The 18,463-nt window shown below is 39.4% G+C and overlaps 1 protein-coding gene across 1 annotated transcript in view; it reads left to right on the forward strand.

Annotated features, from left to right (window-relative positions):
* GCH1 (GTP cyclohydrolase 1) overlaps positions 1-18,463 on the forward strand; it is a 40,553-nt gene that overhangs the window by 6,935 nt on the left and 15,155 nt on the right. Inside the window, exon 2 of the mRNA XM_054567541.1 lies at positions 17,244-17,353. Within this exon, the coding sequence (XP_054423516.1) occupies positions 17,244-17,353 (110 nt within the window). The remainder of the gene's footprint in view (positions 1-17,243; positions 17,354-18,463) is intronic.

Raw genomic sequence — 18,463 nt, forward strand, 5'->3', positions numbered from 1 at the left:
TGTGCACAGAGGAAAAGGGAGTGACTTAAATGGGCCGAGAGATGGCATGATGGTTTAAGGCTAGAGATTTAAATTTGTGAATTATAAAACTGATAGTGAAGCCAGAAGTGAGAGGAGGAGATAGGTGGCCTAAACTTTAGGCGATATCTGCATTCAGGTAGTAAGAAGAGCCAGGGAAGCAGCCGCAGAGACAGCCCTCAGGAGATATTAGACGCAGGAGGTCCAGGAGTGTAAGTGTTGGCAAAATTGGTTTTAAAAGGGCCAAGGAACAAGAGGAAGAGCTCATGAGAGATAGCAGACTTGAGCTAGAATGCCTGGCTTCAGATCCTGTTACTTACCAGCTGTGCCTCAATGGCCTCATTTATAAAATGGGGCTGTTAATGGTACAGTACTTACCCATCTTACAGGGTTATTGTGAGGATTAAATGAGTTCATACACAGAAAGTGCTAAGAGAAATGTCCCGCATATTTGAAGGGCTGTAGATATTTGTACGTGTTAACAGTGGGTACTGGGATCTGATTTGAAGGTGATGCTAGTAGTTTCAATAGCTTAAGGTCAGATTGTAGGCCTTTAGGGAGTGATTTGACAAATTATAGGAAACGAGAAGTTTTGAGGTAGGCGTTTTTCCCTGTGAGGATCAAGTGAGTCTCCCCTTGGTGTGTATCCAGGCGGCGACATGCTGGGTGCTGGGGAATGAAGGCCTTAGGTGTCGAAGAGAAGAGGATGGGAACGACACGCCTGGGAAGGCAGGCCAGGTTGTATACACGTGTCCTCATGTGATCCGCCTGTCAACTTGGAGTTCATAGGCATCCTAATGAGGTGAAAACTGAGGAGCCTCAGGTTAAGTCACTTGCCGGATGTCACAGCGCGGAACTCGGGTGTGTGTGACCGCAGCATTCCTGTTCTAACAGACGTCATGCCCCTCAGGGTGGAGGTGCCTGTGTTAGAATTTCACGTGAAGAACCGACTAATATGTGAGAATCGTAAGACATAGGAATTTTGCTTTTCTTCCTGAATTCTAGCAAAGAGAAAGCCAAACAGTTTTAATTTTTGAGGCATTTCTTCATAGCCTTACTTAAAGATATTTCACAAAGTTTTTGATCCGAGGAATTCCTGAATGATTGCAAAAAATTTAGCTAAATTGCATTGGATTGTAGGGTAGATTAATAACTAACAAACTTTTCCCACACTATTTTTTCTTGTATTTAATTTTTTAAAAAATATATTTTATTGATTATGCTATTACAGTTGTCCCATTTTTTCTTCCTTTATTCCCCTCGCCCTGCACCTCCCTTGCACCAGCAGCCCCTGCCCCTTCGTTCATGTCCACGGGCTGTGCATATAAGTTCTTTGGCCTCTCCATTTCCTATGCCATTCTTAACCTCCTCCTGTCTATTTTTTTTTTTTTGTACCTACTAGTTATGCTTCCCCATGCTTACTCTTTTGAGGGAGATGTTCAAAAACCAAAATTTTATATATTTTGTCTAAGTACATTTAATTAGGTTGTGGTCATTTGTACTTTATAAATGAAAGTCTGTTTTGAGGATTTTACTGCTTGGGAACTTTTCGGATCTGTATTAAATATGTTTTTAGGACTTGTATGTTTTGTTAAATGCAGTTATAAATTCTTAATAGTTCCCTTCATTTAAAGTAATGTTATCTGTAACTATAGTGGTATATGCAGTTGAGAGATACACATTTATTTTAACTCCTTTTTGTGTGTGTATATTTATCGAACACCGGCTCTATGAATGATCCTGTGCCAAATGTTAAAGGGGAAACAAAACCTGTTGGCCAGGTCTTGGCCTTCCAGGAGCCCGTGGTCTGAGCTAGTAGGGACCAGAGGTCTCTGCCAGAGAGACTTGAAACCAAAGAGGGCTATGGAAGAGGTAGTTTTTGAGCTGAATGCAGAGGGAAAAAAATTTTAACAGAAAAGTCCATGTCGATTTAGTGAAGATTATAGTCTAAGTGTTTTGGAATAAAAAGAATACACTAATATCCATAGTTGTCTACACCATAAAGTTGAAATTAAATGGAGCTTTCAAAGCAATTAGGTTTATTTTAAGATCAGCATGGAAGGCATTAGGGTTGGCTTCTTTCTCTGATGTTTTGAAGCCCATTCTGGCCAGTTAGCCTTGCAGATAGCCTTTAATTGAACACACATTGCTACTTGGTCTAGCAATCTGGTCTCTTGTTTTATATGTGAGTCTTTTTTTCTTATTAATCCCCTTGGTTACTCTTGCTCTAAATCTTAACTCTTGTACTTCCCGAGTATCTTTAGACTGTCTTATCTTCTCTTGTTCTGACTCTTCATCGTCTATTGCCTAAAGTACAGTAACTTCTCAACTGGCTGATTTGCCTCCTAGCTTCTCCTGCTTCAATTCTTTGTGCTAATGTGATTTTGCTAAAATTGAATAGGTCTCTTCCTTCTGAAAACACTTGGCGGATTTTCTCTTGTCTTTCTTCACCATTGCTGTGAAGTTTTATTATGTTCCAGCCCCTTGCCTGCATTTTTTTCCTATTTTTCCATAACCATTTCCTCACTGCGGGAGTTTAGTATATTAGTTTAATCCATAGTGTCTTGAAAAACCACTGTCTCATCCCCATACTGGAGCTGGAGACCAAAGCAGAAGTCCTACCTGAGGCTGTTCTGCAATATTTGGCCTTTATTGTCTGCTCTGTCCCTCTCTCTCGCTCCCTCTATCTTTCTTTACTTTTTTGGGGGTTTGGGTTGCTAACCTCGAGAGAATCCCCCTTCCCCTAATTTGTCAATAGCTATTGCCTATCTAGAGATCTGTGGACAGGTTCAGGTGAGGAAATTGGCCCTTGCTGAGTCCTGGTCAAAATGCTGATTCAGTGAAGTACTTTGCCAGGAGCACATGACTCTTGCTGTGAGGCACGATGTGTTTTATGCATGTGTATTAGTTTTTATTTGTTCTTGGTAGGAATCAGAGCCCAGTCCAACAAAAGCCATTGCCAAACATCCCAAAGAATGCATTCTCCCTGAAATAGCTTCAAATGCAATGATACCTGTGGAATAGTTTATGCATTTGTAGTGAGATGTTCATGAGCAGGGATAAAGGCACTGAGTGCTGGACTTCAACCGAGAGGCTGTGAACTCAGTGAGGAACTTGCCAAACTCCAGATAATTAAGGCAGAGCTGCTGTAGCTCATACTTCTCTAACTGACCACCCATTCAAAATACAAGTGCCTCCGGGGGTGCCCAGGTAGCCATGGAGGTGCGCCACTCTGAATGCCCATCAGAAACAATTTGCCTTTCAGCTGCAAGTAGTTAGCGGACAGTCTCCAGCTGTCAGTGCCTTCAAGATTTACCTCATAGGAAGCCATGCTTCTTCCTGCTGTTTTTTCTTTCATGTTAATATCCACCTCTTTCTTTTTATTTCCCTTTCACCACAATCCATGGAGCTTTTTGAAGGCAGGGTCCTTTACAAGTAAAGCAGCATAGAAAAGGGCGGTACAAGTCTTTTAGCTTCATATTTGGTGTGTTAGGAATTCTGTTCACTGATGTAATCCTGAGGTCCATTTGGTGTTTCTTAAACTCTTTTAGTGTGTCAGCAAAGGCTCATCCTGGTATAATGGGAAGAAGAACTAGGCTGGACTAGTCATCCCCGCTAACTAGTTTATGAGTCTGGGTAAGTCACTTCAAGGTTTTTAGGGATCTGGTCTACCGGGAGAGGCAGTTGGGCTAGGAGCTGAGCTGTCACACCGAGGTCTCCAGTAAGGGCACGCCGGCCGTGTTGTCTCATGGCTCTTGCCGTCGACTTCCTGCAGCTCAGAGGTAAGGTCCTGGCAAGGACCTCAGACTTTTTTCCTTGATAGAGGTACTGCTTTCCTATGAAACATTCAAGCCACTCAAATTGTTTCTATGGTAACAGGCCTCTTGTTTTTCTTGTGATGCAGATTTTTGAAAAGGTTCCTCACGTATGCCCTTTAGGGTCATGGCCTTCTAACCGATAGCCCCTTTGATTAGACAAAGCCTTTATTTAGAGATTTTCTCCTCAGGAATATTGTAGACATGTCTACTAGAAGAATAAGCAGTTGCTAGTCATACTAGCATGTGAGGTTTTAGTGTATTAATAAGGCCTCATGTCAATTAGAAGAGGAATTGTTGGATTAGATTTTAGAACAGTAATGTTGAGAAAACTAATATTCCCTGTTAGGATCAGGCCATTTTATTTCATTTTTACTTTTTATTATGTAAAATTTTCAGACGCAAAAATAGACAAAATTGTATAATGGACAGCTATATACTTACTATTTAGATTCAAAATTAACATTTTGCCATATTGGCATGTTCTTTCACTGAGAGCAAATCAGAAACATGTATTTAGAGGTGAAATGTCACCTAGAAAAGGTTTTTCTTCTTAACCACTTACACTATGCTTAGTAAAATTAACTATTAATTCCTTCAAATCATTTAATACCTAATCTACATTCCTTCGCCAGTTGTCCTAAATGTCTCTTACTCATGATTTGTTCCAACCAGGACCCATTCGAGATACGTACATTTGCACATTATTGTTAGATTTTAATCTAGAAGAGTTTCTGCTACCTTCCCTCTCACCCCGCAATGGGACACTAATTACCCAGAGCTGTCAGTTGCCCTTTAAGATGGTTCACCTTTGGGATTTGTCTGATTGTTTTCTTCTCGTTTCCATTTAGCTTGTTTCTCTATCCCTCATATTCCTAGAATTGGAAATTAGGTCTAAAGACTTAATTAAATTCAGGGGAAACATTTTTAGCAGGAATGCTGTTTTCTATATGCAGTATCACAACCAGAAGACACAAAATGTTTGGATGTTGAAGATTTAAAGACTCTAGTCATTTTGAGAAGCGATTCTTGCCTGGTTTCCTAGGATAAACGTCTATAGAGAAGTTCCTTCTTTAAAAAAGACCTTTTTATTCGTTTGAAGATTTAATGGAATTCTTTTTTTTTTCCCTTGAAACTGTTCCAGTTTGTGTGTTCTAAAAGTAAAGGTCAAAGAAACATTACATTAGCTAAGTTTTCCTCATATAAACCAAATAAATAGTTGATAAGACAGTATTTTATGACTGTACAGCAACTCTGTGCTCTAGCAGTCTCTGGGCATCAGGCTGCTCTCTCTGTCTGCTCTCCTGACTTAACCCCTACATTTCCAACTAATTTTACTTTTGGCTTAACAGACAAGATTTCCTCCCTTCATTTCCTTTGCTGTCATTGCCTTTAGGCTTTCTCACCTCCTGGCTGACTGTGGCTGGCAGTAACTCCAGCTTTCCTCCTTCTGGGCTCTTCACTTCAGTCCATTCTTTGGTAGGCGGGTGTGCTCAGGACTCTGGTCTGGAAGTCAGAGGGCAGGGGTCAGAATTCAGCTCTTGCACTAACTAGTTGGCTTTTCCTTTGCAGAACTTAATGTTCCCAAGCAGAGCATCAGTTTCCTCATCTGCAAAATGGGGAAAACTGTTTTGACTAGTGCAGAGTGTGCCAGGGCTTGAGAGAGGTCATGAACAAAATGTAACATTTAGTTTGAAAAATGCTCTAAAATAGAAGGGAATCTGGTTTCTGCCTGATGTTTCCCACTTCTGTATTTTATCTCACATGGTACCTGTCTTCCTTATCTCCCCTAGAAAAGCCTTTCTTTCTCTCCTCCTATTCATCTTTATGGGCTGGGCCATATTGTTTCTCGTAGCCCATAGTTTTTCCTTTATTTACATAATTGCTTTTGTAGTTTAGGTTCTAGTCATTGTCCAAATATTTTTATACATAAGCCTCTTATTTCCTAAGATCTTAAGTTTCTTGAGGTCACAATTTGATATATTTGTGTCCATCTCAGAAACTAGTACAGGACCTCCTATGTTATCCTTGGACCATGTTATCCTTGAAACTGATTTCTAGTGAGTTGGGTATAGGATCCAATTAGTTTCTTAAATGGCTTTTCTAGGATATGGATACAACTTTTTTTTTTTTTTTTAATTTAAGAGTCCTGTATTTCCTTACAAGAAGAGCATATTTTTAAAAAGTATCATTGACTGATTTGAGAGAGAGAGAAAGAGAAACATACATTGATTACATTCATTGGTTGAATCTTATATGTGTTCTGAGTGGGGATTGAACCTGCAACCTTGCGTATAGGGACAGTGCCATAACCAACTGTGCTCCCTGGCCAGGGCATAAGAGGGGTGTTTTAAACAAATGTTACAGGTGTCAATCAACTCTTTTTCAGGTTGAGCACATATCAAATCTAGCATTTTGGTAGTTTTATTTAGAAGTGAACTTTTAAGTATTAATACAAATGTCAAGATACTACACAAAACACCTACATGAACTTTTTTCATCTTGTTTTTGAATTGTTTACAAACATTTCCTACATAATCCTACATACAACAGAAATGGTACATCTTTTTCTTTCAATTTGTATGCAGCGGAAAGTCAGGAATATTGTATTTTTTTTTTTACAAAGTTTAACTAATGGTCACTAGACAGGCTGACCGTTTACGTGTATAGGTGAGAAACTATTGAATAAAAATCATCAGAATTTATTTAGCAGTAGTCACTTTCATAACGAAGTTGTATGCTGATTAATAGCACTTGCTGTTGACCTTGCCTGTGCCCACTGGGAGCCAGGGGTTCACCATGCACCCAGCATTCAGTGAGACGCGCCCCAAACTCAGGAAGCAGACTTGGGTGGAGCTAGAGCCAGGCTTGGACTGGGGCTGCAGCTTCTGGCACTACTCCTGCCCACGAAGATTTATTCAAATCAAACAACTAACAACTGCTGCAACACCTCCCACAGCACCTTGACTGAACCAAGTCCAGTGAATGCCACCACCAAGGCAAGTGGCGGTGCTCTGGAGGCAACAGCCAGTCTCTTCATGATCTTGTTCTCTCTTCTGCGTGTCTACTGTAAAGAGATTTGGGTCAGGAAATGTCTAAACTTTTTTTTTTTTAAGATTTTATTTATTTGTTTTTAGAGAGAGGGGAAGGGAGAGAGAAAGGGGAGAGAAACACCTATGTGTGGTTGCCTCTCACACACCCCTTCTTGGGGACCTGGTCTGCAGCCCAGGTGTGTGCCCTGACTAGGTGTTGAACCAGCGACCCTTTGGTTCGCAGGCCAGCACTCAGTTCACTGAGCCACACCAGCCAGGGCTAAACTTCTTCATCTTCTAAATCCAGTCAAAATGGCCTCTAGATATCCAGTGTGACCAAGGAAAAAACAGGTCTTCATTGAATCTGCTAATTCCACACCTAATTTTATTGACACAGAAAATGTCAAGGATCCCAAATTTGATTGCTTTGAAGACCGTGTGCAGGGTTTGACTAGATGGTAAATGCCAATATCAAATCTGCTGGAGTTTCATGTACAAATGAAGAGAGAGACATCCAAAACTAGTTCAGAGATGATTTTCTTAAATGTGGCTTAAGAAGTATGGACACATATAATCAATACATTTTATCTAGAGATGAAGGATGGGATTTGGAACAGAGTCAGTTTTCATTTGGTTCATTAAAGTTAGGAGGTCATAAAACAGGTAATGCAAAAAGCTTTCCAGGGTTCTATTTAAATGCCCATTAGAAGGAACTTCCAGGTATTTCTGTAAATCCTCAGTGTATTGTTTCACAGCACTAATTTAATGCCCATGTAACTCTAGATAAAGTTTTACATTATTAAGCCATCACTGTTCTCTTGGGAACTGAACTCTTTCCTCTGAGGCTCTGAATTTGACATTGAATTTGACTTTTTGTGTAGTAACTGGTATGTGCCAGGGCAATGAGGGATTGAAATCTATCCCAAATCCAAGCCCAATGGATAAATTTTGCTTATATACTTACCACTTATTCCTATTCAACCAGAGTTCCAGATTCATTTAACTAAACCAATTCCAAAGAGTAGACGTACACTGACCTCAACGAATTTCAAAATGCTTTTTATTTCTGCATATGTTAAGTACTTTTTACAGTTTAAAAAGTGATCTGTTTTGAAGGTAAAATCGACAAATCTTAAAATTGAAAAGTCAAATATGTGAAGGGGTCAAAACTGTAAATTATATTTGGGAAGGGAAGACTGGAAGCTTACCTACATTAAATTTAGGACAACTTTTATACTCTTTCTATATATACTTAAAAAAAAACCTGTGAAGCAAGGGAAACAAAATAAGAAATAAACAAATGGGACTACCTCAAACTAAAAAGCTTTTGCACAGCAAAGGAAACCATCACCAAAATGAAAAGACAGCCCACTGAATGGGAGACCATATTCACCAGTGATACATCTGATAAGGGGTTAATATCCAAAATTTATAAAGAACTTACTTAACACCAAAAAACTCCCCAAACAATCCAATTTAAAAATGGCAAAGGACCTGAAATTCTCCAAGGAAGACATAAGATGGCACATAGACATGAAAAGATGTTTACATCACTAATCATTAGAGAAATGCAAAATAAAACTACAGTAAGATATCACCTCTCACCTGTCAGAAAGGCTATCATCAATAAATCAACAAACAACAAGCAGTGGCAAGGATATGGATAAAGGGGACCCCTCGAGGACTGCCGCTGGGAATGCAGATTGGTGCTGCCACTGTGGAAGGCAGTATAGAGGTACCTCAAAGAATTCCGGCAAGTCCACCTCTGGAAATACGTATATCAGAAGCCTAATGGCAGCAAGTTTATTATTATTATTATTCAACCATTTCTTTTTATTTACAGTTAGTGTTCAATACAAATCAGTTCCATAACATGAGAAGCTACTATGAATCAAAGCATAAATACACAGACACTATACAATCCAATATAGATGTATAGCACTCAGGTATGAAACAAAGTGATTGTTTTTTGGCACACCCAACAGATTGAGACCCGTTGGGTATGGTGTTCCTGGTTATGTTTCTGAAGATGGGGGAAAAAAATGACTCTGCTTATCAAGACTACTGTGGCCATATTAGATACTGGAACCTCTAAGCATAGTGTGTGACCATGCGAACAAAGCCTCTAGGGAGTATCTATTTTAAAAAAGGTTCTGTGCATTGAGGCAGTTGTGTTGTGAAAAGATTTACTTTCCCGAATCAAGCCCAGATTAGGCTTAGGATCAGGTTCTAACTACCTAAAAATACTGACCAGTGACAGAAAGTGTTCCACATGTGACTCTTCTGATTCACAGTTTTGTTGTTATTTTGTTTTTGAGCTTTAAGCCTCTGACTTCCTCTCTTTTTTTCCTATAATTTTTATTGAATTTATTGGGGTGGCATTGGTTAATAAGATTGTATGTTTCAGGTGTATACGCGTACACTTACAGCATTGCTCAGTTTGTAGTACTGCTCCCCACCTCAGTTGTTCACCATTACTCACATAGGAAACTGTTGCAAAGTAGGGGCTACAACTTTCTTCTTTCTAATGTTCTTTTTTTTCCCTTTATTTTTATCATGGACGCTTTCACAGATGTCCCCATTGCCCTCCTTCCTTTACTTTTCACGGATTCCTTTCCGCTGCCTGCTCTAGGGAGAGTTGGCTCCAGCTTCTTCCCCTGGTCTCCCCTCTGGTCACCCCCACACCCAACCTCGGTCTCCATGCCAAGCCTCCTTTCCTTCCGTTGGTGAGCAGACGTCGCAGTACCCTGCAGGAATTGTCACCCCCTGATTTGGTGACCGTAGTGACGATTTACGGTGAGGAGTTATATTGCCCACTGTTTGGCCTTGCTAAAGAGCCAACTAGGGCCAGTTGGGTTCCATTTTCAATGCTCATCCTCTCACCCCTCAAGAACCTATGCTCCCAACCTGACGGGTCATCTGAATTGCTAAGATTTTTAAAAGCGATAGTCCTGGGTTCACCTCCACAGCCAGCGAATCAGATATTCTCAGGGTGGCTTCGGAAGCTGTGGTTTCCAAAGCTCCCTGTGGTTGGCCATGTTTGGGAACCGCCGTTCTAAAAGATGATCCCTTCTCCCGTAATCATGTGTCACTAATGATGGTGGCTTGCATACCCTGTTAGTATGTGTTCATCAGATAGAATTACAGATGGGTCCATAATATTAATCTGTATGAAATCTCATGGCATAAGTGAATGTGGAATGATAAGGGATGAGCCCATTAAAAGCTTTTGAAGCAAATGCATAATTTATCAGATTGGTGTGTTCTTTCTTTAGAACGGCTGTGAACCAGACCTTGTTACCACCATCTGTTTTGTAAATTCTATTTTCAGTTTAACAGCTGGATTGTGAAAGATATGCAAAATTATCCAATTAAAAAACTAAATTTGGCAAGTATGCGTGTTTTTTTGTAATGATTCCTTGAATATACACTTTGTTTCCCTCCTGAGATAGCATTCTAAGACTCTAATTCTGGTCTACCACAAATTTTCAGAGTAGTAAACTGAGACTCGAATGAGAGTTCTTTGGCAGCCTTCAGTTTTATCAATGAATAAATCTAAATAGTTTAAGACAGGTGCTTTTCTCTACCCAAGTATGGAAAGCCACTAGCCATTACTATGCACATCTCAAAGGCTGACCAATGAGAGTGGATGGGTAACTGTTAACATTTGGTATCGATTTCCAGCACCCCAAGTTGTGCAAGCCAGGAACCTGGGAGCTCTGTTAAACTCTTTCTCAAACCATCCAGTTACCTTGAGGACCCCCGAGCCCAGGTCACAGTCTGCATAAAGCTTGAATGAGGACTTGGGCCTCTGAACTCTCGTAATTCATTCCCCTATACTTCACCATTCCACTTCTTGTGCTACTGTGCCTGTGGTTCCCTAAGAGCCAGTTAAGTAATCGTGTCTGGGTGGAGAGATTATATGTGCTTCCATGTTTTCATCTCTGTATTTCACTATCTTATAAATAAACTACAATGAACATTACTGCTATAATCAGGGAAAATTCTTATTTAATAAATATAACTTCATAGGCAAAACCTTGTCCCTCACCAACTGGTGCCATGTTGAGACAAGGCCAGCTGAGGGGATGGTCGTGGAGCACCAGCACTGTATTTGCGGAATGAAACTTGCATCACTCCTCTGCTGAGGGCAGCCAGTACGTTCATGTCAATAGTCTGAGCTATATATTTTTTCTAGCTTTATTGAGATATAATTGACATTCAGCATTAAGTTTAGGGTGTACGATGTGTTGACTTGATACACTTACACATTGCAAAATGGCCATGATAGCATTAGCTAACACCTTTATCACATTATGTAATTACCATTTCTTTTTCGTGGTGAAATGTAATACAGTATTGCTAACGATAGTTAAAAAGCTGTGCATTAAATCCCCAGAATTTATTCACTTTCTAACTGGAAGTTTGTCCATCTTCCCACCTCCTCCATCCTCTCAGCCCCTTGTAACCACTACTCTGCTCTGTTTCTATGACTTTGGCTTTTTTAGATTCTATATATAAGGGAGATCATGCATTCTTTCTGTCTGGCTTACCTGTTTCACTTAGCATAATACCCTCAAGGTTCATCCATGTTGTCTTACCTACATTTTAATTATTTAAGAGCAACATTGGATTTATTTGCCAAGGAGGACAGGAATGGAAATTTCCAAAATAACCACATTTTTACCTCCTTTGCAATGCGTTGGATTTTCCTGCTGACAAACTTGCAGTTTATGAAGTAAGTTCATGGAGCATGTCAAAGCTGTGCCGCAGCTCTGCCTACTTCAGCAGATGGTAGACACAGTTGTCTGAACCGATCTTAGTTCCTGCCATTATGTTAGTCTGTGGGATGTTTGGGTTCAGGCTTATTTTGGCCCAGTTTTACAAATGTTAGCTTTGTTTTAAGTGCAGAAAGCTGCGAGTATTGGAAGTGATAACAAGAAGCAAACCCTTATGATGGAAGTGAAAGCAGAGATAGTGATTTTCTTCCCTCTTTTAATTTGTTGTAACATTGCTATTGCTCTTACTCCTGGGACAAATTTTTCCAAATACGAGGTTGAAAGCAAAAAGTGTTAATGCCACCCTCAGGGCAGAAGCCTTTGCTTTATTCGCAGGCTGTGATTTAGGGAGGTTTCTGAAGGAGACTGTGGGGCTGCGTGAAGTAGGCAGGTCCCTCCTGTGCCGTCTTCCCCCGGCCCTTGTCCTTCTGGGCAGAGGTAAGCCCAGTGTCCTGCCTTTTTCTCCGGAACACCAGCATGCGTATACACCTCAATTAAAATTTTTTAATTAATGAAATGTCTCAGATATGCAAGCAAAAGTATAAAGAACTAGTTTAGTCAATATTCATACAGTTTTAACAAATCTTATTTTGCAAAATAGCTTTTAAAAAAATACAGATCCTGTTACCCCCCATCCACAGAGTTAACCACGATCCTGAATTTGATTGCTAGCTCTCATGTTTATCTTAATACTTTCATTTTATGTGTATGCCCACAAACAACACACAGTATCATTTCTACTTCATTTAAATGGATTATACTGTATATATCTGTTACTCCTTCTGATGCTTGCTCTTTCCATTGGACATTGTTTCAGAAAATTATAAATGGAGCTCAGACTCACTCACTTTCACTGCTGGTTCATATTTTATTGTATGACTCTACCCAAACTGTGTCATCATTTTTCCGATGCACATTAAAGTCCTAATATTTGCTATTATCCATAATGCTGCACCAAGAATTCTTATGTTCTCTTGGCCACATGAGTTTCTTTGGAGTCCCTTATTTAAATCTATTTTAAGGAAGTAATCACAGGGTAAAGACTGACATATTAATTGGATAAAATGGAAGATCTATGTTTAACTCTAGCTCTGTGCATGGGATACAGGACACTGTGGAAACTCCAAAGCCTTAAACTGCAATGCTTTCTTCCAAGGTTGGAAGATACTAGCATACATAACAGTGGTACCAAGAGTTGGAATGAAATGAGCTCTGTGTGCTGGTTGATATATCTCTGGTGTTGAGAGGGTTTGGGCCAGCGATTCAGGCCTTTCTCCAATAAATCGGGGTGGGCTTATCTTTATCAGCACCTTGAGTTGATTTAATATCCAGCCAAGAGCAAAGAATCTTGATGGCTTTTTAGGTCTTGCTTTCTGTGTCTTGTTCTCTCAATTCTAAAACCAGCAGGGAGACCCCGTTCACTTTTTCCTGCCCCTTAGGATGGATGCCTGTTCAATGTTCCAACTCTTCTTCCATTGTTTTTGGCACTGCCCTTCCAGGAAAAAGCATCAAGTGTGAAGTTCTGGGTCCCTTGCAGATCTCTAATTTTTTGTGCTGATCACCAAACATCCCAGATAGTGCTAATTCCTATTAGCACTCATTTAAAAGAAACTGTTAAACACAATTTTCCTTTTGTGGGGAATATCCCAGGAGTTTCCTTTTCTCTTCCCCCAACCCCAGCAGAAACTTGTTTCTTAATATCCATTTTGTTTGAGCAGGAGTATTTTGAAGGTGTGAAGATTCTATGGAGCAGCATAAACCATGAAAAATGTCAAAACAGGGTCAAAGTGTGGTTCCTAAACCAGGAACATTAAAATCGTCTGGGAACTTGTTAGAAATGCAAATTGTCAGGCCCACCCAGACATACCAAATGGTCCGATGCTCTGTGGGCGGGGCCCAGTGATTCGAGTTTTACAATTCCACTGGGGGAATCTGAGAACCTGTGCTTCAAAGGGTGCGTAAATAGGTCCTGAGTGGTCTGCCACTAGGCCTGCCTTACTGTACTGTTAGGAAGGGACTAAGTACTTGAGAGATGGCTGCCCAGCAGGGTCTTTTGTTGTCATAAATGACATGAGAAAGGTATACTTTTATGCTTTATGTGTGTGTGTACGCACGCACGTGTGTGTTTGTGGCATTGTTATAGACAAACCTTAACTTTTGGAGGCTACTTTGGTTTTCTTTATTGGTTATGACCCGCAGTAGGAAATAGAATGCCATAAATCCTTGTCTCCAAGGTTACCTTCTTGCTGCTGATAACAGGCAGGAAATTAAAACAATCTGTGATAGTGTTTTGTTCTTATTAGTCACAGATGGTAGCTTTCAGATATGTTGAAGCAAAACATAAATATAGCAGGGAAACTTTATTGTTGTTGAAGAAAAATGATTTGGCTAGGTCAAGTTTGTAGACTGGGTTCATTTTAATGAAATGGGACGTAGGCAACATTAATGTTCCGTTACCACACAGAGCATTAAGACACGTGGGGTCACTAGTTTTGTTCCTTTGGGTCTAATTTTGAGTATGTGAAAACATTTACATTATTTCAAAGTCAAAACTATTACAAATTATATTCAAAGATGTCTCACTTTCTTCCCGTTCTGTTTGTTAGTCCTTCATGAGTACGGGGCACTTTTTAATGTATTCTTTTAGTGTTTATTTTTTAAGATAACCACATGTATGTGTTTATGTTTGTATTGTCCCCTTTGCACTTCCTTTACACAAAGGGTTGTATAATATACTCAGTTTTTAAAAAATTATTTTTAAAAGTTAACTCTATTAAGTATAACTTAAATTCAATAAAATTCACCAACTTTATGTGTGCGATTTGAGTTCTGGCAGATGTATACAGTTGTATAGCCACCAATGCAATGAAGGTATAGAGGTTTTCTGTCACCCAAAAAAGTCTTTTTACTCTTTTGTAGCCAATCCTCTGTCTCACCTTTCTGGTTCCCGGTAAACCATCCCCCTGCCTGCCAGCACTATATTTGCCTTTCCTAGAATCTCATATTTTGATTTTCTCTAGGTGTGTATGTGGCTTCTTTCACTTAGTTGGAAACTCCGTCATGTTAGTGCATGTATCGGTAGTTATTCTGAGTAGTGCTCCATTGTTTATACATTAAAGTTAATAAATATTGCCTATTTTTTAGTTGTGATTTTGAATTCATTTCTTTATCTTGGGGGAGGGTGCAGAGAAGGAACTATTCAGTGCGAAACGGCCCCGTGGCGATGCAGCACGGCTGCAGGCCAGCCCTGGAGCCCCCTCTCCCGGTCGCCGGCTGGGCTCTGCTCCCCCGCGGTCTGCTCTGGTCTGCTCTGGTCTGCTCCGGTCCTCGAGGAAATCGTTTTAGACTTCGCTTTAGAATAATTGCAAAGAGAGTACAGAGAGTTCCCGTACACCCTTTCCCAGCTTCCTTTAATGTTATCAGCACTTAAGAGATTAATATTGGCACAAATACTATAGCCTAAACTACAGAGTTTATTAGGATATTAGTTTTTTCATTGCATTTAGTTGTCATGTTTCTTTAGTCTCCTCTAACCTATGACAGCTTCTCAGTCCTTTCGCGTGCTTTTTAAAGTGCCCTTATTTAGGTATTTTGTAGAATGTCTCTCCATCTGCCTGGTCATTAGACTGCAGATACAGATTTCTGGGGAGAATACCACAGAGGTCATGTGTCCTCATTGTATCACCTCATTATATAGGGGGGAGCTACACAGTATCAAATATGTCTTATTACTGGTGAAATGAACATTGATTACATGGTTAAGATACTGTCTGCCCAGTTTCTCCACTGTAAAGTTACTATTTTTCCTTTACTGTAGCCTGTTTTTTAAAAGCAAGTTATTGCTTTTTTAATTCTGATGTACATAGGGTACATGGGACACATGATTTAGCAAAACCCTCGATCTTAATTGTAATCATAATAATAACTACTGCTTACCTGCATAGTGCTGAACACATGGATTATCTCATTTAATTCTTAGGGCACCGCTGTGGAGCAGCACTTTTTCATGCCCATTTTACAGCTGAGAAGCGTGAAGTCCAGAGTGCCTTGCCCAAGCTACTTAGTGATGGAGCCGGATGCTAGCTTAGCCTAACTCCAGGGCTAGCGTTTGAAATGGGCCATACGGTTGTCAGAGCTTAGAATGGGGATGCTATCATTCATTGCTAGGGAAAAATTCAAATGAGTACTTCCTATGTTTGACACTTCTCTTTTGTTTTTTCTTTAAGAAATAGTTTTGTTTGTTTTTACTTTTAGGAAGATTCCTTGTGTAACTAAGATTTTAATAAGCTATGCATGGCAATAATATTTACATGGAAATCTTGGAGAAATCTGGGACACTCTGGTGAGCACTAAGGATCTATTTTTAGACTGCTTTCAGAAATATGACTGAAGGTTGGGGAAGAGTATTTAGAATAGAAAGTGCTTTTGGAGAAGTGTTTCCTTACAGAAAGGCACAGAGCCTTTTCGCTGGGTTTTTATCAGCGCCCCTTAACAGGGGTGCCGTGTTGGTCTGCGTGTGTCTAAACCCCCATCATGTTCCCTTGGTTGAGCACACTAATGACATTTCTACTACACAAACGTGCCTTTGAATAGCCTAACTCGGGGGATGCTAAGTGTGGTTAAATGATGACTCAATATCTGTGCACTTCTATTCCAGTAGCAATGGGGCCTCGGAAGTCCAGGCTGTGTGGGTGAACGTTTGCACATCTTCCCCGTGACTCACTCCGCAGCCTGCCTTTCTGAGGGGGAATAGCTGTTGGTGGCTGCAAAGCTCTACTCATCTTCTCTCTTCTTGTCTCATCATGCTATGTAGTCCTTGAAATCACACAACTCGCTGTCTTGAATGTATCTAGTCTTCCAAGCTATCCAGATATCAGTGCAGTTTTTAAAAATAAAGTTTTTTTTTTAAAATTTGTTTCTAAATGTCTGTCTTATGTCTGGCTACATGTGCGGGAGTCCACAGATAAAACACTGCTTATCACCCAAAGCCAACCTGGGCAGGCACACACATAAAAACTGTAGCATTTATTTCCTTAGGAAGGAGGGAGGCAGCTATTTCAAATAAGCCTCATGCTTGCACATAAAAACTAGAAATTTTGTAAGAGTAGAAAATTATTTGGGTGATTAAAGCAGAGGTGCAGTTTATAGGTGTATAGGTGTCTGGATCTGGCCTCAGAAGTCAGAAGGCTAAGGATTTTTTTTCTCAGATATGGTTTTCTGCATACCCATTACAGAGAAAGTGTTAGGTATAAGAAAATGTAGGGAAGAAAGTGAAAGCCTCTCATTTTTATCACCAGAAATAGCCACTCTTTTGTTGTGCATAACTTCTCTCCCCTACCCCCTCATGCTGCAAATGTATTTGCAATCCTGCATTTTTATGTAATACTACATCAGAAGGATTTTCCCCCATCATTTAAAAAAAAAAAAGACTTTGCTAATTTAGTGGAAGAAAAACAACTACTTTTAATTTGCATTCCCTTAATATTTTAGTTAGGATTAATATCATTGTCAGCTTATTTACCCATAGAGATTGTTAGTTTTTCTGCTCTGTATCTTTTCATAAAATTGGAAATGTCACTAAAGCAAGCCTCTGATTTCAGATGTCCTAAATGATGCTATATTTGATGAAGACCATGATGAGATGGTGATTGTGAAGGACATAGATATGTTCTCCATGTGTGAACATCATCTAGTTCCGTTTATTGGAAAGGTAAGGCTTTCTCTGTTGTTTCCCAATTTTAAAAGGTGCAATGAAAGTTTTAAAATTAGGATAATTATTTTTAAAATCATTACCTAATTCCAAATATTCCCAAATATTTCCCAAATATTAAGAATTACATATCAACCTTTACTCTTCATCAACCTGACTAATCTAATAGTTTAAAACTGACAAAATAAAAACAAAGTACCTGAAGGCCCTCAGGGCAAGCATTTCATTGCAAATACCACACTAATAGGTTAAGTAATGAGATTAAAGTCTCCTCTTTTTTTCTAAGTAGTTGCTGCAGGGTCTGAAAACCTTTGTCCTTTATTTTGACTAAATAATGTTTGATCCAAGATAGACTTTTGCATAATAGGACATGAGCAGTGATCACAGAATTTCTTGTAGCAGAGGATTAGTGGGTTTAATTTGTTTCTGACCCTTTCTATATTAGAAAAAAGTATGTCTAATACAAACTAGATAATGTTATCTAGCTTGTAGTTAAACATACCTTTGAGAAAATGTGGGTGTAGGACCTAGAGTTGTCTACTCTCTTCCTCTCCCCCATAACATAATTTGATTTGATTTGATTTTGATTTTTTATTAATAATTTTCAAACAGAAGATTTATAGGAAATAGTGCTGTGAATACCTATATACCAATGTCCTAAATTTAATGTTTTTGTTAAAGTATTTTATATTTTTATTTTTTATAGAAGTAAAACATAGACAGAAAAATGTACAAATCAAGTGGGTATTCTGTACCGCCTCACAGATCAAGAAGTAGAAGAACATTATTAGTATCCTGGAAGCTCACCTGGTGGCCCTTCCTAATCCCTAACCCATCCCTTGTAGGCATGTGTAGATTAGTTTTGCTTGTTTTACAACTACAGTCACATGCTGCATAAGGACTATTGGGTTAATTAAGGATCCCATAAGACTAAAATGGACCTGAAAAATTTCTATTGTTTAGTGATACCTTATCTTTAGAAATTCTTATCAATTCAGAAGACAAGGACTTTAATCTGCTTAACAACCCTACCCTTGTTACTATGCTTTTCTTGGTAGCCTCCCCTGTCTCTCCTACGTCTAACATCTTCTTTTGTCTTCAGTTTAAGAT

The sequence above is a fragment of the Pteronotus mesoamericanus genome, unplaced genomic scaffold (genome assembly GCF_021234165.1).
Source record: "Pteronotus mesoamericanus isolate MK-2021 breed Mesoamerican mustached bat unplaced genomic scaffold, CSHL_Meso_final contig_182, whole genome shotgun sequence".
NCBI lineage: Eukaryota > Metazoa > Chordata > Mammalia > Chiroptera > Mormoopidae > Pteronotus > Pteronotus mesoamericanus.